This window comes from Nothoprocta perdicaria, unplaced genomic scaffold, assembly GCF_003342845.1.
Source record: "Nothoprocta perdicaria isolate Ctin4 unplaced genomic scaffold, notPer1 scaffold_9, whole genome shotgun sequence".
NCBI lineage: Eukaryota > Metazoa > Chordata > Aves > Tinamiformes > Tinamidae > Nothoprocta > Nothoprocta perdicaria.
The window spans coordinates 245,223-262,267 of NW_020456198.1; the positions used below are offsets into that span (position 1 = coordinate 245,223).

A 17,045-nucleotide genomic window follows, 5' to 3' on the forward strand; every position below is an offset into this window, starting at 1 on the left:
CTTTAATCAATTCTATTTCAAGAGGTGATTAAGTGTGTGCGTTACTCACAGCCCTTCAGCAATACATTCAAGTAGCAGGACACCTCCCTTGATGACGGTGACTGATGAGCTACTGCCAGAAGATTCAGGGGGGATCAGCAGTTTGGGTTTTCTCTCCTTGATAAAATTCGCTTTAGGAGAGAGAAAAAAATGCACATACATAAGGAGGAGGAAAAAAAAAAAAAAAAACTTACACATGAAATCTTGGAGCCTTTGCTACCCTTCAATAACATCACAAACACTACTCCTGTCAGAAGATTTGTGATATTGATTTATATATTTGTTAAACTTAGATTGCTTAAGTCTAATTCAACACTGTACCTCTCCTACTTAGAGTGGGTACGTTGGCTACAGTAACACAAACAGGTAGCAGTGCTTGTGAATCTTGGCTTTCTGTGGTTTTGTGTCCTACTTTCCAAGCACCAGCTCATTTCTATTACACACCTTAGCGAATTTTGGCCAACTTGCCTTTGCAATTATTGCTTTCCTACCTGCACCATCTTTCTTGATACCACTTCTTCTGCATTATCTTTTAAGTCTCAGATGAAAGCCCATCTTTCCTGTCAGGAATATCCCATCAAATTGTCTTTGCTGCAATTATTAAATCCACAGTAATAGATATACAATTGGTATGGAAGACTGTGTAAACAATAAAACAAGACCGACCTGCTCATTGTTTCAACGGACCATTGATTCTAGCCTGACAAACAAGGCTTTCATGAGCAAGTACGCCTAGCGTTAAATGGCTATTCAGTTATCACTATAATAACAATTAGCACAGTAATGAATAAGTCCCCAAATGATACTAGTTCTTCAAAAATACTCATTTACAGATTATTTGTTAAAAGACTATATCTATTTTTTCTGAACTCTTTTTCTGAATCATTTTTCTGCCCTCCACCTCCCCTTGCCTTCTCTCCCCAAACGCATGAGAAGCATCCAGAGCTACAGCAGGACAAGCAATGCCTGAGGAATTCTCCTCCCAAACCCTGGACATGCTTCCCCTCCTTGCATATTTTCCATCTGCCCTCCACCTCCTGTTGCCAAATGCAGGCAATCCACTTCCCAAGCAGCAACAAAGTCCAGACAATTTTCCAAGGGTAAATTGTTTACCAAATGTCAGTAGCTCTGCCCAAGCTCTGCTTGTTCTGGGCCCACTGGGCCACCTCCCCAGGCGAAGTCTTGGAGGGCTGGCCAGAGCTTTAAGTTTTCCCTCCTGAAGCATCCCAGGAGAACTAACTTTTCACAAACTTCTAAGCTTTATCAGGTCAATATCTCCAGGTGTTTAATCAACAAGGTCTTCCAGGTGTTTCAAATTTGTTGAGTCAAAACCAGAGATTCTCTGAACCAATTTAGCCAAATGGATCAGAATCAAGAACTACATTTGAAAACCCTGACCCTCATTTAAAAATATTTAAAATTAAATTAACTGGGTGGAGAATTACAGGAATGGTGATAGCTGTAATGTGACCTAGCTGTTATCTGCATAAAGGGCAGTAGCTAATTTTCAGGGTATTGCTGCACACAGCAAGGGAGGATGTGACCCTACAGGATGAGAACTGCTCTGCTGCGGTACTTACCTGCCATGAATATCAAAGAGTGTAGCCTGCAGCACGAAGAACTATCCCACGTTTGCAATGAGTGAGAGCTAGACACATGAATGGCTTCTACAGAGCAGCTAAGCCCTGTAAATCCATACCTCCAGCCTCCCTGGGGTAATGCAGCCATACAGAGTATCCTCTTTGTGACCCCGCAGACATGCGTTCATCTGTGGGCACCCAGGGCCTTCCCAGCCACCGGGGGAAGATCCAGAGCATCCGGCTTTGGCTCCTGCTCTGAATGTTCCCTTCACTGGCAATCCCAGAAACCATGGGTATCAGCCTCTCTACTTTACATTAGGAAATATGAATGTCTTTTCATAAGTAAGAAAACTACCTCCTTGTTAAAATGCTGTTTTCTGTCAAAAGTAGAAGATGAGCAAATCGTACTCCCTGGGCCACTTAAATCCAACCTACCATAATAAAAAGGCTTTTGTGATTCTTTTTTTTCCCCTGAGCAGCAGCTCATATTTCATCTCTGCTTGTAGTTTCCCAATTTAAAAGCTAAATAACAGATGCATTTAACTCACCCTTAGTAACCGCAGCACTAGGTGAGCCTGAGTCATTAGCATGTTTAACTGAAATAAATAAAAGTGACAACCAAATACAAACATGCACAGTTGACAGAGGATCAAAAGAAAGAATAAACCAAATAAAACAAAATAAGCAATGCCCTCCCCCAAAATTTCTACTACAGAAGAAATGAACAAAAAGAATATAATATAAATCAATGGATGAACAATGAATTTCTGAAAACAGAAAGAAAATACATTGATGATATGCAATATTGTGAAATATACTTCATGGGGGATTTAATCATCATTTCATCCAAGCTACCTGGTATCATACAAGATTAATAAACCCTAAACCTTCACTAAAATAGAATTTCTATAAAATTTTCTCACTTACTTTCCCACTCTCTTTGCTCTTACTGTTTACTTTTCTTCCATGTACTCTTTTCTGATATTGTCCCTTCAGCAGTGACTTGGCACAGAGAGGCAAGGGCAGCTTCATGACAAGTCTCCAAGCCCCCCCGAAAATACACCTCACTTTTAAACCTGCACCAGTCTCACTGCATCAGTGGCAAGACACACATGCATGCACGTGTCTTCCTGGCCTCCTGCCAGGGTTATCAGAGGTCCCAGAATCAAACCTGTCTCATTTTTCTCTAATCTGTGAGTCCATATGTGTGGGAACTGGACACATTATAAAAGCTGTGGAGAGCAGTGTTTCATTTTGGTATTTTTCTCACAATTATTATCCTAAGATATGATTTAAGCAAGTATTAAGATTTACAAACCCAGTATTAACTCTTTATCTTTTTATCCCAGCAAGAATACCCTCAAAATCATATATTAAATATTAAGGCTTTCATTTCCGAAGAAAAATATCCTTGGCTTTCTGAGCTACATAAGCCCAAAAGGTCAGAAGTATTACTGAAACAGAAGGTTGATATTAAGGACACAGGAAGCCTAAACTAGTTTTACAAGCCATACTAGAAACTATTAGAACTGAAAGAAATTTAAGCAAAAAGGGATGGCTCTCCAGCCAGTATAAGCTGCCTTAGACCCGCCAGTTTCTATAGGCTTTGCTGACTTAATATAGCTGAGAATGTGGCCTAAAACACTTTGTTCCATCTGAATCTTTGCATTCCTATCCATAGTCTCCAAGCTCTTTCCTGTACACACCCTGTGTGCAGCTGCACCAGCAGCTTGGTCGAGCAGCAGCCCCGTACGCACATGGACAGGGCACCCACACGCGATGGGATCGCAACCCCTCGATGCTCCTGGGGAGACCCAGGTGCAGGGACAGCCCCTGAATCCACCTCTTAGGTAAGTTTGCAGTCTGGCTAGATTCAATCTGACCTGGAGCCTTGTAGCCTTCAGAAATATAGAGATGCTAAAAACAATCCAAACCGGAAAACAGGTTAATACTGGATATTCAATATTTCACCAAGGAAGTGGAAATGCCTCATGTCACCTTTCCTATTCACTCTCTCAGCATGTGCAATTTTATTTTGCTGCTGACCAGGAAAGGACTAGCCCAGAATATCACAGGCACCAGTGCCAAGGGACAAAGACCCTCCTGAAAAGGGTCTGCAGGGCTTGTTACTAAATTGCATGTGTTGTGTCCTTAGAAAGGGCAAGGACATTTGCACCTCTGCTGATATTTACCTTTTCTTGACACACAGTGAAAGGGAAGGCAAAGAGCTCATGACTGAGCATATGGCCAGGGACAAACCCTGAACCACAAGCTCGGTAAGGCTCCTTCAAGCAATCTCACACCGTGTCAGTGAGTAACAAACTCCTCCTGACGGTACTCCTGAGCTGGCCCCTAATGTCACATTTCCCTGCCTCATCACTAAGCAATGACTAAAGCTCAGGGAGAAGGAAGCCATATAAGATGTTTCAAGATCCCATGAAGCTGGTGATCAGCTAGACTACCCTAGATGTGGATTTCCCAGATTCATCATGATTTGAGGAGAGCAGGAGAATGCAGGGGCATTTTGGGGCCCAACAGCTGCAAAAAGCTTTTATCAGTTGGAGTAGCCCCTAGAATAAGGTTAATAATACAGGATTAAGCATAATAATGTGTATTATCTTCAGAGAGAATCATATCAGAGACACACAGCACACATCTGCCTCTGCTGACGCCTGGGGAGTTAAAAAGGAAAAACAACAAAAAGCAGGAACCAATTCATCCACAGACTTACAACGGGAAACCTTCAGTGTCATTGGCATTTTCTGTACAATCGTCCTCAGTCTTGGAAATGCTGCAAAGCAACAATAATCACTTCGACTGTCATTTTCTTCCACGTTTGCAAAGTAGAGATCTCCCTTAAGGCTCATGGAGACTCTTTCATCTTGTGGAATGTGCTGCAAATCTAGGAAGAAAAAATAATTATGATATGGTAATGATATTGAACTGTTTCACCAATACAATTACTAACGCTTCCCTGTCATATGTTTACTTCCAGATAGAGAATACCCCTTTGATGCAAGAGAGGCAGAAGGCCCAGCATAGCCAATGAGTTATTTACTCATATTCAACACACAACACTGAGCACTGAGCTCCTGGTTAGGACCATGGAAAATTCCAGTGTCTTTCAAAGATTCAAAGGGCTGTAATGCTGATATGGAGATCATAATTTATAGATTTCTCCTATAGCTAGTCTCTCAAGCAATTGTCCTTCTGCACTATAGATTCCATATTAGAGATAATCCATATTACAGCTTATAACAGAGAAGCATATGCTAAAGTTATTGTATTGTCTCGCTGGTGATCCAGCCAGATGCAGTAGAGATGTATGTCAGCAGCAGAGAGACTGCCTTCTAAGATCAGAGGTTTAATCTGGCATGCTGTCTCTGAAATTACTTGGTCAGCATTAGAAACCAACCCCGAATGTCGTGAAGGCAATCAGAGTTACTTCTGCCTCTCACAAGACAGAAATTCCTCCAGAATACAAATGCTGAAGAAGAATGCAAGAGAAATCCTCAAAGAACTAATTATGCATACCTGACAGCTTTTTTTCTTCATGTCATAAATTAACCATTAGTTTATGCAAAGAGGAAAATAATAATGATAGAAATATGTATTTTGATATATTTAGCTCTCCCCACTGGAAGTGTAGTGGTTATCATTACTGGTAGATTCTTCACCTGATTTTTAATTTACCTCAACTTACAGATTTAATATCATGTTGTATAAATACATTCTATAACTTAATTGTGTGCTATATAAAGATATATGTCCATCCACCATTTTTGAATTTTGTTTTTCAATTTTCAGATCATTTTCCTATGCATTTGCACAATTATTATTTCCATCACTTATGCATTTTGAATGAAAATATATCAGAAGACAAATGTTTTGACTCTCTGCACGTGAGTTGCGTGCAAATTGATTACTTACCAATATTCATCCAGTAGATATGCAACGGTGGGATGCCTTTTGGGGGGTTACAATGCAAAATCACAGAATCACCATGTTCCACATCAAGGGGCTCAATTTTTTCTTTTGGGAATTTTGGCACAGCTATACAGAAAAAGAAAGTTTCTCTTTTATTGGTATCCTTTAAAATTTTGTGTTTTACATCCCCTCAGGATACATCCTAATAAGATACTTACCTTACATTTGCATTCGCTGTCTTTAGTTGCTTATATCTATACAATGACTTACAGTAAGAATGCAGTTTATTAACAGTAAGAAATCTCCGCTAGCATTCCTCATTCATAGAATACAAAGGTTGGAGTAATGAAATTGAAAAATTGAATGGTGGTATTAGCCTTCACCTGTAACATGCATAAGCTTTGGTTAGACTTAATTTTAACGTATTTATTGTCAAATGTTTTCTCTAGTCCATCTCTCCGTACTGTTTGGAAGGGAAGGACTGAGCCAAGCCAGCGGCTCAGAGGGCACAGTCAAGGGCACAGACTGCTGGGCACCCCGCTGCTCGCTGCGGGGCAGGAAACAGGCTGGTGGTGCGGTATGCTCTACAAAATCCTAACTAAAATGTGGTTCCCAGGGCACCACTGCATGTCAATACAAGCAAAGACAGTCATGAGACCACTCTTCTGGCTGGTGCCCGGAGTTGTCCCTGCGCTAATCTCTTGCCAGAGTGGATCAAGTGTGATAAAAAGGGCCATTCTGCCTCCTCATCCCCTCCAGCACAGCACAGTGGCTGTGCAGTTCTGCAGGCTCCCTTAGCAAGCTTGTCCTGCAGGATACAGAGACTGGCTTTCCTCCAAAGAATATTCACGAGTACGCAAGGTTCCAGTATTCTGGCTTAAAAATAGGTCACTTAATGGATCAAGGACTTGATTAAACCCATATAGCCAAGAGAGTCACTGCTGATGCCAGCAGGCTGCCCGTAAGTACTATGAAGTGCGAGTCTTCCACCTACGGCAAGTGGCCGCCACAGCTCCCTCGAGCGAGGCCGCCCTTCGGAGCTCCCTGCCAACAACCCAAGCTGCAGGTCGCAGCCACCCCGTCAGCAAACGGAGCCGAGACGCTTTCAGGGTGGATGCTGCCTCTGCTCTCATCCCAGGCAAGTTCAAACTAGCGCAAGTTTCAGTTCAGGCAACTGCATTAAACTGCAGAATTAACCACGGCTCATGAGGATGAGAGCAGCGTGGCTGTGCTCAAACACAGCACAGCAGCACCGTGGCTCCCAGGAGGCTCTGCACATCGCTGAGCAGTAAATAATAACAGGCAATCGCAATAACACTGATTGTCTGCATGCTGATTGTGCACAGATTTAATCTCGAGAAAGAAATTAGATTATTAATATGTCATGAATTCTTTGCATGGGCTAAAGAACATCATCTGCTCTAGAGGTGGGATTTCAGCTAATAGATGGAACAGCACAACTAAATCTGATGCCTTTAGTAACTGTCGCTCTTCAAGCGACAGCCCTGGAAAGTCTATCTGCCAACTGCTGGAGTGCTGGAACCGTAGAAAAAAATAGGTTTGTTGATCCCAAACTTGCTTGTTATTCCCAAGTGTACCACATTCAACAAAACCCTAAGAAAGCAGGATCAGGTGAAAGGAAGGAGATTTCTGACTAAATTCAATAAAACAAAGAGATCCACAACTAGACTAACCCTCAAATGGCTCAATGCTGACCTTGGGAACTCTTGTTCAGATCCTGTCCTGTCAGTTTCTCTAGTCAATAATTACAGAATTATTAAAAAAAAAAAAAAAAAAGAGAGACACTTGAAGCACAAGGTAGCTGGGTCTTCTGGCTTGTTCTACACTGTTTTGTTTTGCTTCATTTTTTTGTGAGAACCATTGAAAACTCCTAAATTTCCCTTGGGGCAGAAATTGGAGTTTTTTGAATCCTTGCAGAGGAAAATTCAGCTTTCATGATAATTTCTTGAACCAAGTTCTTCTGACAATCATATTAAGTTGAAATTTAGGCCAATGCCTCACCGATTCACTTGCGGAGACCCAATCTGTCTCAGTGCCTAGAATGAGAACTGCTTCTGAACTCTGCACCAGGAGGTTTATTGAGACTCATAAGCAAATATCGTATTAGACTTCAGCTTTAATACGATAGCCTTTAGTACACGTATGCCTTTAGTTCATGTATGTAGGCAGCATTTTTTGCAGTACTCAGCTCCGTTGCAATAGGGGACACTTCAGAATCACTCACTTCTATTTGTGACTGATTACAAATACAACTGCAACTGACTTGAGCTTTAACATACTGTACAAGATTAATTGTATGATGGGAGGCTTTAATGCCGCATGGAGTTATCAAGGCAGCACACGGACACTGTAAAATTCACAACCAATTGATCTCCCTGCAGTGATACCATTAAAACTGTCAGTGCAATTCCCCACACGCAGCTCTAACGGGAGGGCCTCCCACAGCCGCGACGCCGGGAGCCCCGCGGTACTGCGAGAGCAATCAGGCGACGTACAAGAGAATCACAAGGAGGATAAAAACTGCACTCCTGACTTGTGGTGTGTAGGAGCATCTTCTAAATGAGCACTGTGACATGGAAAGCTCTCCTGATCACCCGGGGAAAAGGCTTCCCTGGCCAAGCAGTCCTCGCTGTCCTAGCTGAAGCTTGAGCACTCGAAGAGCAAAGCCCACTGCTTTGATGGGGGAAAACCAAGAATACAAAGAATTATCAATGTCCAGTCATTTCTATAAAGGATCAGCCTCGACTTAATCCCTTTTGTGACTCAAAGTTTAATGACCACACTGTGCTTGAGATTAGGCTGAAACACCACTGACAAACTCAGTTGGCTAGGAGAAATTTCAGAAAGGAGGCTGGCTCCCTCCCTCCTAGCTTTTATCCGTTCAGTAAACAGCATTTTTCAATGAAAAATAACAGGAGGAAGACCAATACAGTCTAAAAAAAAAAAATCAAATTTGAGTTTAGCAGTACAGGTTATGCAATGTATCAACCTCAGTCATGATACTTTGGTCCTCAACAGGACTACTTTTAGGCAATGATCGGCACACTTTGTCCCACTGCTTAGTTTCTGCCCTATTGCTATCACAGTGATTTTACACAGCTATACTTTGCCTGACTATGTGATTTTTCTTACCAGTCTGCATGAGAAGGGAGCACACGGGATTTAATATTTTATATGTAAAGTTTAAAAAGTCGAAGTAGAGAAAGAAAAAGAGAAAATGTACAAATTATTGGGACTACTGTGTCTCATTACAGTAAACCATTAACTAAGAAATATTTGGGGAAACTACCACAGGGAAACACCACTATACACTACATCTGCTTTTACAGCCTTCCCTGTGCTTTGGACTCTGCTAAACTTGAGCTAAATGGATATTTAGCCTTATCTGTAATGGACAGTCTAAAGTTTCTTCCATGTAGAGAAATCCTTAAAGGACATAAGGATGAGGGAAAAGTGGAGCCAGTCAAGAAATTTCCTAAGGATATAAGGATATAAGGATATAAGGATATAAGGATATAAGGATATAAGGATATAAGGATATAAGGATATAAGGATATAAGGATATAAGGATATAAGGATATAAGGATATAAGGATATAAGGATATAAGGATATAAGGATGAGAGAAAAGCAAACTCGGTCAAGAAATTTCTATATCCTGGAAACTCCCAGCTCCTCAGACACCCTCATTAGCACCTGACCCATTTGTTCCACAGACCAGCCCCTGTCAATCAATACCTGGTCCAGCAAACAGCCCAACACAGCACAGAAGCACAGAGTGACATGGAGCCACCGAGCACGAGCTGCACTGAGCGCAGCATGGGCAGTTCCCAAGACTGATTTCAGTGCAGCAGTTTCTACTTGGGCCCATATAGCACATGCAGTAGTTAAGTCCCTGATGTTCACTGCAGCCTTTGAACTGCTTATGAGATATGATTTCTGATTACTCACAGATTTTTTAATTGCTGCATTCAAGTGAAAAGGATGGGGAAATCTGGTTGTCAACAAGACTGCAGCAGTCAGTCCCCTCGCTTTCCAAGGAGCTTTTCCAAGGTAACCAGTGACAGTCCCTCATCGGGTGTAAATCTCCCTTTATCGCCCTACCTAGAATTATGGGTCCTGGCCACAGTCAGAACAACCTCCATGATTTAGCTGGGTGGGAAAGGTGTCGGAAGTACAGGGAGCTGGTGTAGGAGGGAGGAGGTTTAAGCTTTACTCCCACAGTGTGCAAGTGCTCAGCACATTACTCTCATCTGTCTTCTCTTCAATAAAATGAGCATGCCTTCACAAAGTGTGTTACTGACAGCTCCTACTTTAATAGCTAAAAGACCATCAGTAGTTACTTTGCAATATTTAACAATGTTTTTGAATATTAAATACAAATTTTGCCTTCTTTGGGCAGTGCAGAACTGACATTATTGACACAGTGCTGGTTGCCACTGGATAATTTCATGTTTAGGCTCTTTCCCTCCTCATGTCTTCAGCCTCTTAGAGCAAAGAATTAGAATTGCTCAGCATAAACTTTAATGCAGTATGCTGGGAAAGGTCTCTCATATTAAGTTAATTAAGGATGTTTAAATTGTGCTTTTTCCTCCTCCCTCTGGCATTCAAGTAGCAGATTCCCTGAACACGGATGAGGGAGGTTGGTGTCTATGTCCTCCGCACTGCAATTCATTTTCATTCCATGCATGTCTTGCAACAATCTGAACTTTGTCAATGATACAAGACATGCACGGATGCTGAGGCCCCATCATTCCCTTTTCTCCTTAACAGCAGGATATGAGGGGTGTGTGTGCTATTTTCATTATGTAGGTGACATTTAATGATCATTTCTGCTGACATTTCTATTGCTTTCCTGGACTGTCTACTGAGCGTAAACAACCTTTTGTTCTCCTTGTCAGCAGCAACCTCGCGTTCCTTCCAAATCCTTGGTTCTCCTTCTGCAGTGTAAATGTAATTTATGAAAAAAACTAGCCTACTCCGATGGTCTGACTCGATTTTCTTTTTTTTTGTTTGTTTGTTTTGCTTCCTTGGCATAGTGACTTGCCAAGTAGCTTACATTTTACTTGAATACTGCTGGCAAAGCTCTGCAACCTCTGCATCGTTACCATGAATACACATAGTGGTCTCACATGTACTGGTCCCTGCTTCAGCACTTACTGGTGAATGAAGTTAATTTATCCCAAGCTCTTCTATGGTGGAGACTGCTTAATTTACACAGCTTCTGTGCACCAGCAGCTCTCTTTCACTTGACGAGAGCTGTTGAGTATCCAGCACTTCAGAATATCAAAAGTGTCCTTTTATTACTCTCTGAATCCTGATTTAATTTGCAGTATATACAGTGCACAGTTAAATAAAGTAGCAGAAGAGTATGAATAAAAGCAAATGTGCCTTAAAAACAGCGGGAGTTGGGAGAATCTCTCTTAAACTATCTGCACTGTTTATTTATTTTCTCAATTTAGGATTTCACATTTATTAGTTCTGAAATTCCTCTCACGCTGTGCAGCCATCTTCTTTCTAACCTCTGAATTAATGTGCTGTGCGCTCCCCTCAGGCCTGTTTAATTAACCTACTCAGGTTGGGTGCTGCCTTCAGCCAAGCTCAGATAAAGATGGATGCAGCGGATTCAAACTGGAAGAGTTACAAAGGACAGCAAAAGAGGAACACCAGAAATTTATTTTTCAGCATTTTTTCAATCACCTTTCAGCATATTGATTCACTCACAGCTGAATTCTACCAGTGGAGAAACAAAAGACTGCTTTGCTAATTTGGTTAAAAAAAAAATCTGCAGTTAAGTTTCATTTTAAGAGAAGCTCCTCTGCTTGAAATCTGCCACTCGTGCATCTCTAAAGCAGAACCACCCCAGTTACTGAGCTGGAGCTCACAAACTACCACACATTGTTCATGAGCAACCTGACCAAGGCCACAGTGAAACCAGGTCTGTCCTCCCTACAGGAGCAAGGAGAACGAGTTGGGAAGGAAATTCTGTCCAGCTCTCATCAATGTCTAGACAAGTGTTCATAGACAGCAAAAGTTATTAGCCTTGAGTACGGAATCAATAATTCAAGATACAGACATTAGCCAGTTCTTGTTTTCCATTTTTAAGCATCTTTTATAGTTCAGTAACAAGGCAGCATTGTGGTGGCAGGATATTCTGCTGCTGGAGGTGACATAATTTCCCTGAAATGTAACAGTGAGGTCTTGAACTTTTTCAAAAATTAATGAGTCTGGGATACTTTTCCTAAGAGAAGTTTTAACCCTGCTGCCCTGGCCAGATTGCAAAGTGATTAATTATATCCTGCCAAAGCTCTGGGTAACTGCCTTGCTCTTCAGATCCTGCTTCAAACACAGTCCAAGGGGGTGCAAGGCTGCAGTGTCCACCCGCGGAGCTCCCACTCACGCAGTTCTGCTCTACCATGGGATCTATGTGATCTTGGTAACTCCTCATCAAACACCAACATGCTTCCTTAGAGAATGCTGTGAGATACGAGCTGATGTGAAATAAATTTCATACACCCTGTCCTTCATGAGGAATGCTCACAGCTATACACGTACAGGGCACCTTCCCGTGGCCCTGCCAGCCTCTGCTATGTGCCTTAGTCCCAAGGTGACCATGGTGCCACAGCCCCTTCCACCCACAGCTACACCTGGAGCACTTTTCCTCAGGTTTCTTTCTAAAACCACACACAGTTAGAACAGCTCTGCATGTTTCTCATATCCTATTTCTTCCACACTGAGTTGATGAAAGTAGTTTGCTGTAGCTGGTGAAATAGTTTTTGAAATCTTCCTAGTTTCTTCTTTCTATACAATCCATTCCCATAATCAGATCATACTGTTGTCTGCCCCACCCCAGCTGAACGTCATTCTTTTGAATAGGTGACCAGTTTCTCCAGCTCATACCTTCGGCCACCCATGCAGACCCTGAACACCTGACATATGATCTTACCTTATCCTCCCTGCTCTATCCACACCATAAGTGCTTACATTTATGGGTACAACGCTGGTTGCAGCAATGCTGTTCTAACCAATGCCTAACTGCACAACCTTGAGCTTTGTATCAGTAAAATTCACCTCCCTTCTACAACCCTGGTCCACAAAGTCACCCAATTCTCCCTCCTTTCATCTGTGCTGACAACAGAGGCCACACTTACATGAGCTTTCTTTACCATGTTTTTAAGCTCATTTACCATGAGCTCATTTCCATGTCTTTAATGGCTCCCCTTTTCTGCCAAATGCAGGATGCTGCTGACATCCGGCTAATGAACCTGCAGCTGATGGGATCGCTTCCCCCGGCACCTTTCAGGCCTCTGCCGCTGGCAGGTCGGCTGTAACAGGCTGCTCCTTCCCCTTCCTTGCCCCGGCTGCTCACTGCAGGCTGCAGTGCCGCCCTTCTCCGACCTGCAGCCACTCCGGCCTCGCACTGTTGCACGCTCATTCCCAGCTGCCAAGCTAAAATACTACGGCCTTACAGCTCTTAGCAGCACTGGGTTTCCAACACACATTTAGAAAGTCAAATTATCAGATAATTTCCAATTCTTTTCCAAAAAAATTCTATAGTATTAGAGGTATCACTTTAAATTTAACTCAAGTTTATCCAAAAGGCCTTTTACAATAATTCCTCAAAGTCATTTGACTCAAACCAATTTTTCTTTTTCTGACAATTATTTCTTAATCCTTTATTGCCTGATGCATTTTTAATGTGCAACGTTATTTCATGATGTATGCCATTATACCTTTCTTGAACAGTTAATATTGAAAGCAGTATATGTACTGCAGTTAGGATGGCAGTTACCTTGCCTTTTTTTTGTGTTATCTCTGAAATAGTTGTTTCACCTCTCCAAACAGTACAATTTATTTTGTTGCTGTATTGGCATCAGCTCACAGCTGATCATCAGCTCTCTGGCTAGGTAGGGTACAGAACTCATCGATGTTTATGCTTTCCTCTCTACAGAATGAGCCAAGAATTACAAGTAGTAGCACCAAGAAAGCAAATAGAGGCTTTAAGAAAATGCAAATCAGGAAACAATTCTTATGGGCTTATGAAACAGGCAAAGCATGTGCTTTACAAAGGCATTTAAACAGTCAAGTCAAAGAAAATAATTTTCACTGTCATTGAAGATTCAGTTCTCCTGAGATGGCTACTAAAAAGTTTATACTAATTCACCCACTGGCCTATCCTCTAGAGGCAAAGCATGGTAGAAGATATTCAGCAAGCAGAAGAAAACAATAAAAGCTTTCAAAATTAATACAGCTGGGAAAATATATACATAATTTATCTAGTCACTTTTGTATTAATTAAAAGAGGTAGGCAGCATCAGTACCATTGCTAGAAAATGCAAAGATTTTCCTCCTCAAAAATAGGAATCAGGAATTTTGTGGATCAGCTCCACATGATCATCACCTCTGGGGGAGAAGGCAGCATGGCCAGCGCCCCAGTGCTGCCTTTCAGCTACTCAAGTCTGAGCCTCCCCAGCACAGAGCTCTAGGGACAGCCTTAGTGAGGCTGGGAAGGAGACAGCAAGCCTTGTATTACTTGGCAGATTAATTTAGAAGCAGCTGAACTGTTGATTACATCTGAATCCCCAGATGACAATTTTATGGGGTGAGCCCCTCACAATTCTCCAAAATGTAGGAAAATTCATCAAACCAGGGTATTACATCAGGGAGAGGATGCTTGACTGCACTGCTGTTCACGACAGGGCTGGACAGCTGTAGTGATACAGCATTAAAACTTCTAAATGCTTGCACTGCAAAATCCCACTGAAGCAAATCAGAAGAGTTATCCCTAAAATAATTTTCTCAAGTCCTCCTTGTCTGAAAAGGTAACACAATGAAGGGTATTGAATTTCAAACTTTCAAGAATTTCTCTAGAGATGCTCACACAAATACAGAGGACACCTATACCATTTTGAAAATGAAGATCAAATAATTCCAGGGAGCCCTTAATATTTTTCCTTCCAATATTGTCAAACATTTTACTATACACCATGTTAGCAACTAGTCTTTGCCTATTTAATTAGTTTTACACCTTTAAAAAAAATTCTTACTTGGAACAATAAGTTCCATTTCTTCTGACATGGCAGTTCCCAGAGCGTTGGATGCAAAGCAACGGTATTTCCCTTGGAAATTGGTGATGATTCCATGATTTTGAATCACAAATGTTCCAGAATTGTTAAAGGTAAGTATCCTACGGTCAGACAATAAATTGAATGGTTTTCCGTCCTTAGTCCAATTGAAACTGAAAAAAAAAAAAAAATACAAAGGTTATAGAGGACAGCTCAAATAATAGAGTGCATGTGAAAACTGGGGTAAATATGTCCTATATTACAGCAAAAGACAAAACTGATTATAAAGTCAGGGCTGGCTAGTAAAATGAGCAATGTGTTAAACATAACACAGGTCAGCTACTGGGCACGTCTCTCCAACTGCCCCCTTCATTTGTGGCTAACTGATTGTGACATGAAACAAGAACACAAAGCTTAAGGCAAGGACACTAAGTGAAGGATGCCATCTGTCTGAAAGCAAGAGCCACCCAGTGAAGAAAAGAATTGACAGTTTTGTGACAAAGCTGTGGGCATCGGGGAGGTCCTCATCCTTCTGCCTGCCAGGGATGGGTAGGAATTATTTGCACCAAGTGTGGGAAACACCAGAGCTGAGGCCAGGAGAAGCTCAGCTGACCCCATCAAGATTCTCCTTATGTTGCAGAGAAAAAGAAAAGGAATAGAACTTTAAACAGCGAAAGTGACATGCAAACTAGCTATTAATTTGCAGAAGTCACAAGGAGACCTTCTATCGTGACATTTTTGTTAATCACATTTTCATAAAAAGATCTTTTCCCCTTCTATGCTGCTGTAAAATACAGTATCTTTATCTGTGAACTCCTTATATTTATTTGAATAACTGCTTATGTTTATTTGCAACACTACCACCACCACAACGTTGTTAGGTGTAGACGAGGTAGCTGATAAAACGCAAATATGATCTCTGAATACCAGGTTTCATGTGTTTGGTGTTTTTACGGTTGCTGTGGAAAAAGGCAGAACAGCAGCTGTGACTCTTTGATTACCATTACACACCTCATATCTTTTGCAGCCCAGCCTAAACATGCTCGTGTAAATCACTGGGTGAATTTAGCAAGGCACGTTGATACCCATTTATGGAATGAGAGGAAAAGATCAAGCCACAAAAGCTGAATGGCCTAACTGGCAACACAAAGCTTAACCTAGCCTCATGTTATGAGCAGGTTACTGTCCATCAGCTATTCCTTTGTTCCTCAAGGAAGAAAGAACAGTGTTCAGTAAAGGCTAAAAGCAAACTCAGTTTCTACTTGCTTCTCTGGGTGAAAGCAGTACTCACGTGGGCTGTGGATTTCCTTTAGCTTCACATTTGATGGTGAAGTCCTCATCGAAAGGGTAGGCGACCTGCATGCTGGACTGCTCCGTGATCGTCGGGAGCTGCGCAACTGAACAGAAAGAGAAGATTAACACGCTATTCAAACAGAGCGGCGCTCTGCTCCAGGTCTTTCTTCGGAAGGGACAAGGTTAGGATTGCTCTCTTCCTGCAAACAGAGCCTGGCCTTATAAAAAAAGGGGGAAAAAAAAGGATTACCATCATCATTTCTATGGCACTGACAACACTCGCTGCTCTATAAACTGAGCATGATCATTGCCTAAGCACCAAGAGAAGGCCTTGACGGCCTGGTCTGCACAGCCTCAGCTGGGGAGGAAATCGGTCGGCCGGGCACAGTTGCACCATTACCCACCTCCCTGTCCTCACCCACGGCTCGATCCAACCCACACTAAAGGCAGGTGTCTCATCCAGGTAGCAGATGGACAGGTCTGTGGATACCCTGGACCACACCAGCATTTGCTGCTCAGGACACTTTCCATCTGCTGGCTGCTAGCCATGATTACTTTAACCTACAGGCGCCCTCACCTTGGTCACCTGCTCACGAAGCCTCACCTAACTGGCATGCTCCACGGACAGCCTCGTGGCCCCACGCTCAGTGTCACATGCTTGTGTTGGCTCCTGAGCCCAGGCCCTGCCCACAGCAAAGCTGCTGCCTGTGACCAGCAAGGAGGGAGGAGACGCTTGGTGAGGAACACAGGCCCGGGCCCCTGCTCTGGCAGGCAGAGAGGTCTGGGGGATGGTGTCACCTCAGACCTGGTCTGCTCCACGTGGCCGCCGGGGCAAAGGCTGTAGCATGCTCCTGCAGCATGACAGCGAGAGGCATCTAACAGGCTGCCCTGAAATTACTGTTCCTGCTGCCTCCCTCATCCTTCTCCCCAGTTGGCAGAATCTCAGAAGACACCACAGCCACCTGCAGCCCCTACAGATGGGAGTCTGCATTTCAACCACACACAGTTCTGGCATTTGACAACTGTGATACTATACTTGTTCTCACCTTTTAGTCAGGCAACTACTTGCCTGATAACCACTTGTATCCTCACTATAAATAAGACAAGCAGGGGGAATCTCTT

At 42.5% G+C, this 17,045-nt stretch overlaps 1 protein-coding gene across 3 annotated transcripts in view; it reads right to left on the reverse strand.

The window, feature by feature from the left end:
* CHL1 (cell adhesion molecule L1 like) overlaps positions 1–17,045 on the reverse strand; it is a 122,864-nt gene that overhangs the window by 37,006 nt on the left and 68,813 nt on the right. For 2 of the 3 annotated variants that reach the window (XM_026052708.1, XM_026052706.1), the window contains exons 3-8: positions 15,922–16,027; positions 14,613–14,803; positions 5,550–5,672; positions 4,351–4,521; positions 2,168–2,215; positions 50–170 (exon numbers count right to left, since the gene is read on the reverse strand). In XM_026052708.1, the coding sequence (XP_025908493.1) occupies positions 50–170; positions 2,168–2,215; positions 4,351–4,521; positions 5,550–5,672; positions 14,613–14,803; positions 15,922–16,027 (760 nt within the window). The remainder of the gene's footprint in view (positions 1–49; positions 171–2,167; positions 2,216–4,350; positions 4,522–5,549; positions 5,673–14,612; positions 14,804–15,921; positions 16,028–17,045) is intronic. The other variant, XM_026052707.1, reaches the window with a different exon arrangement.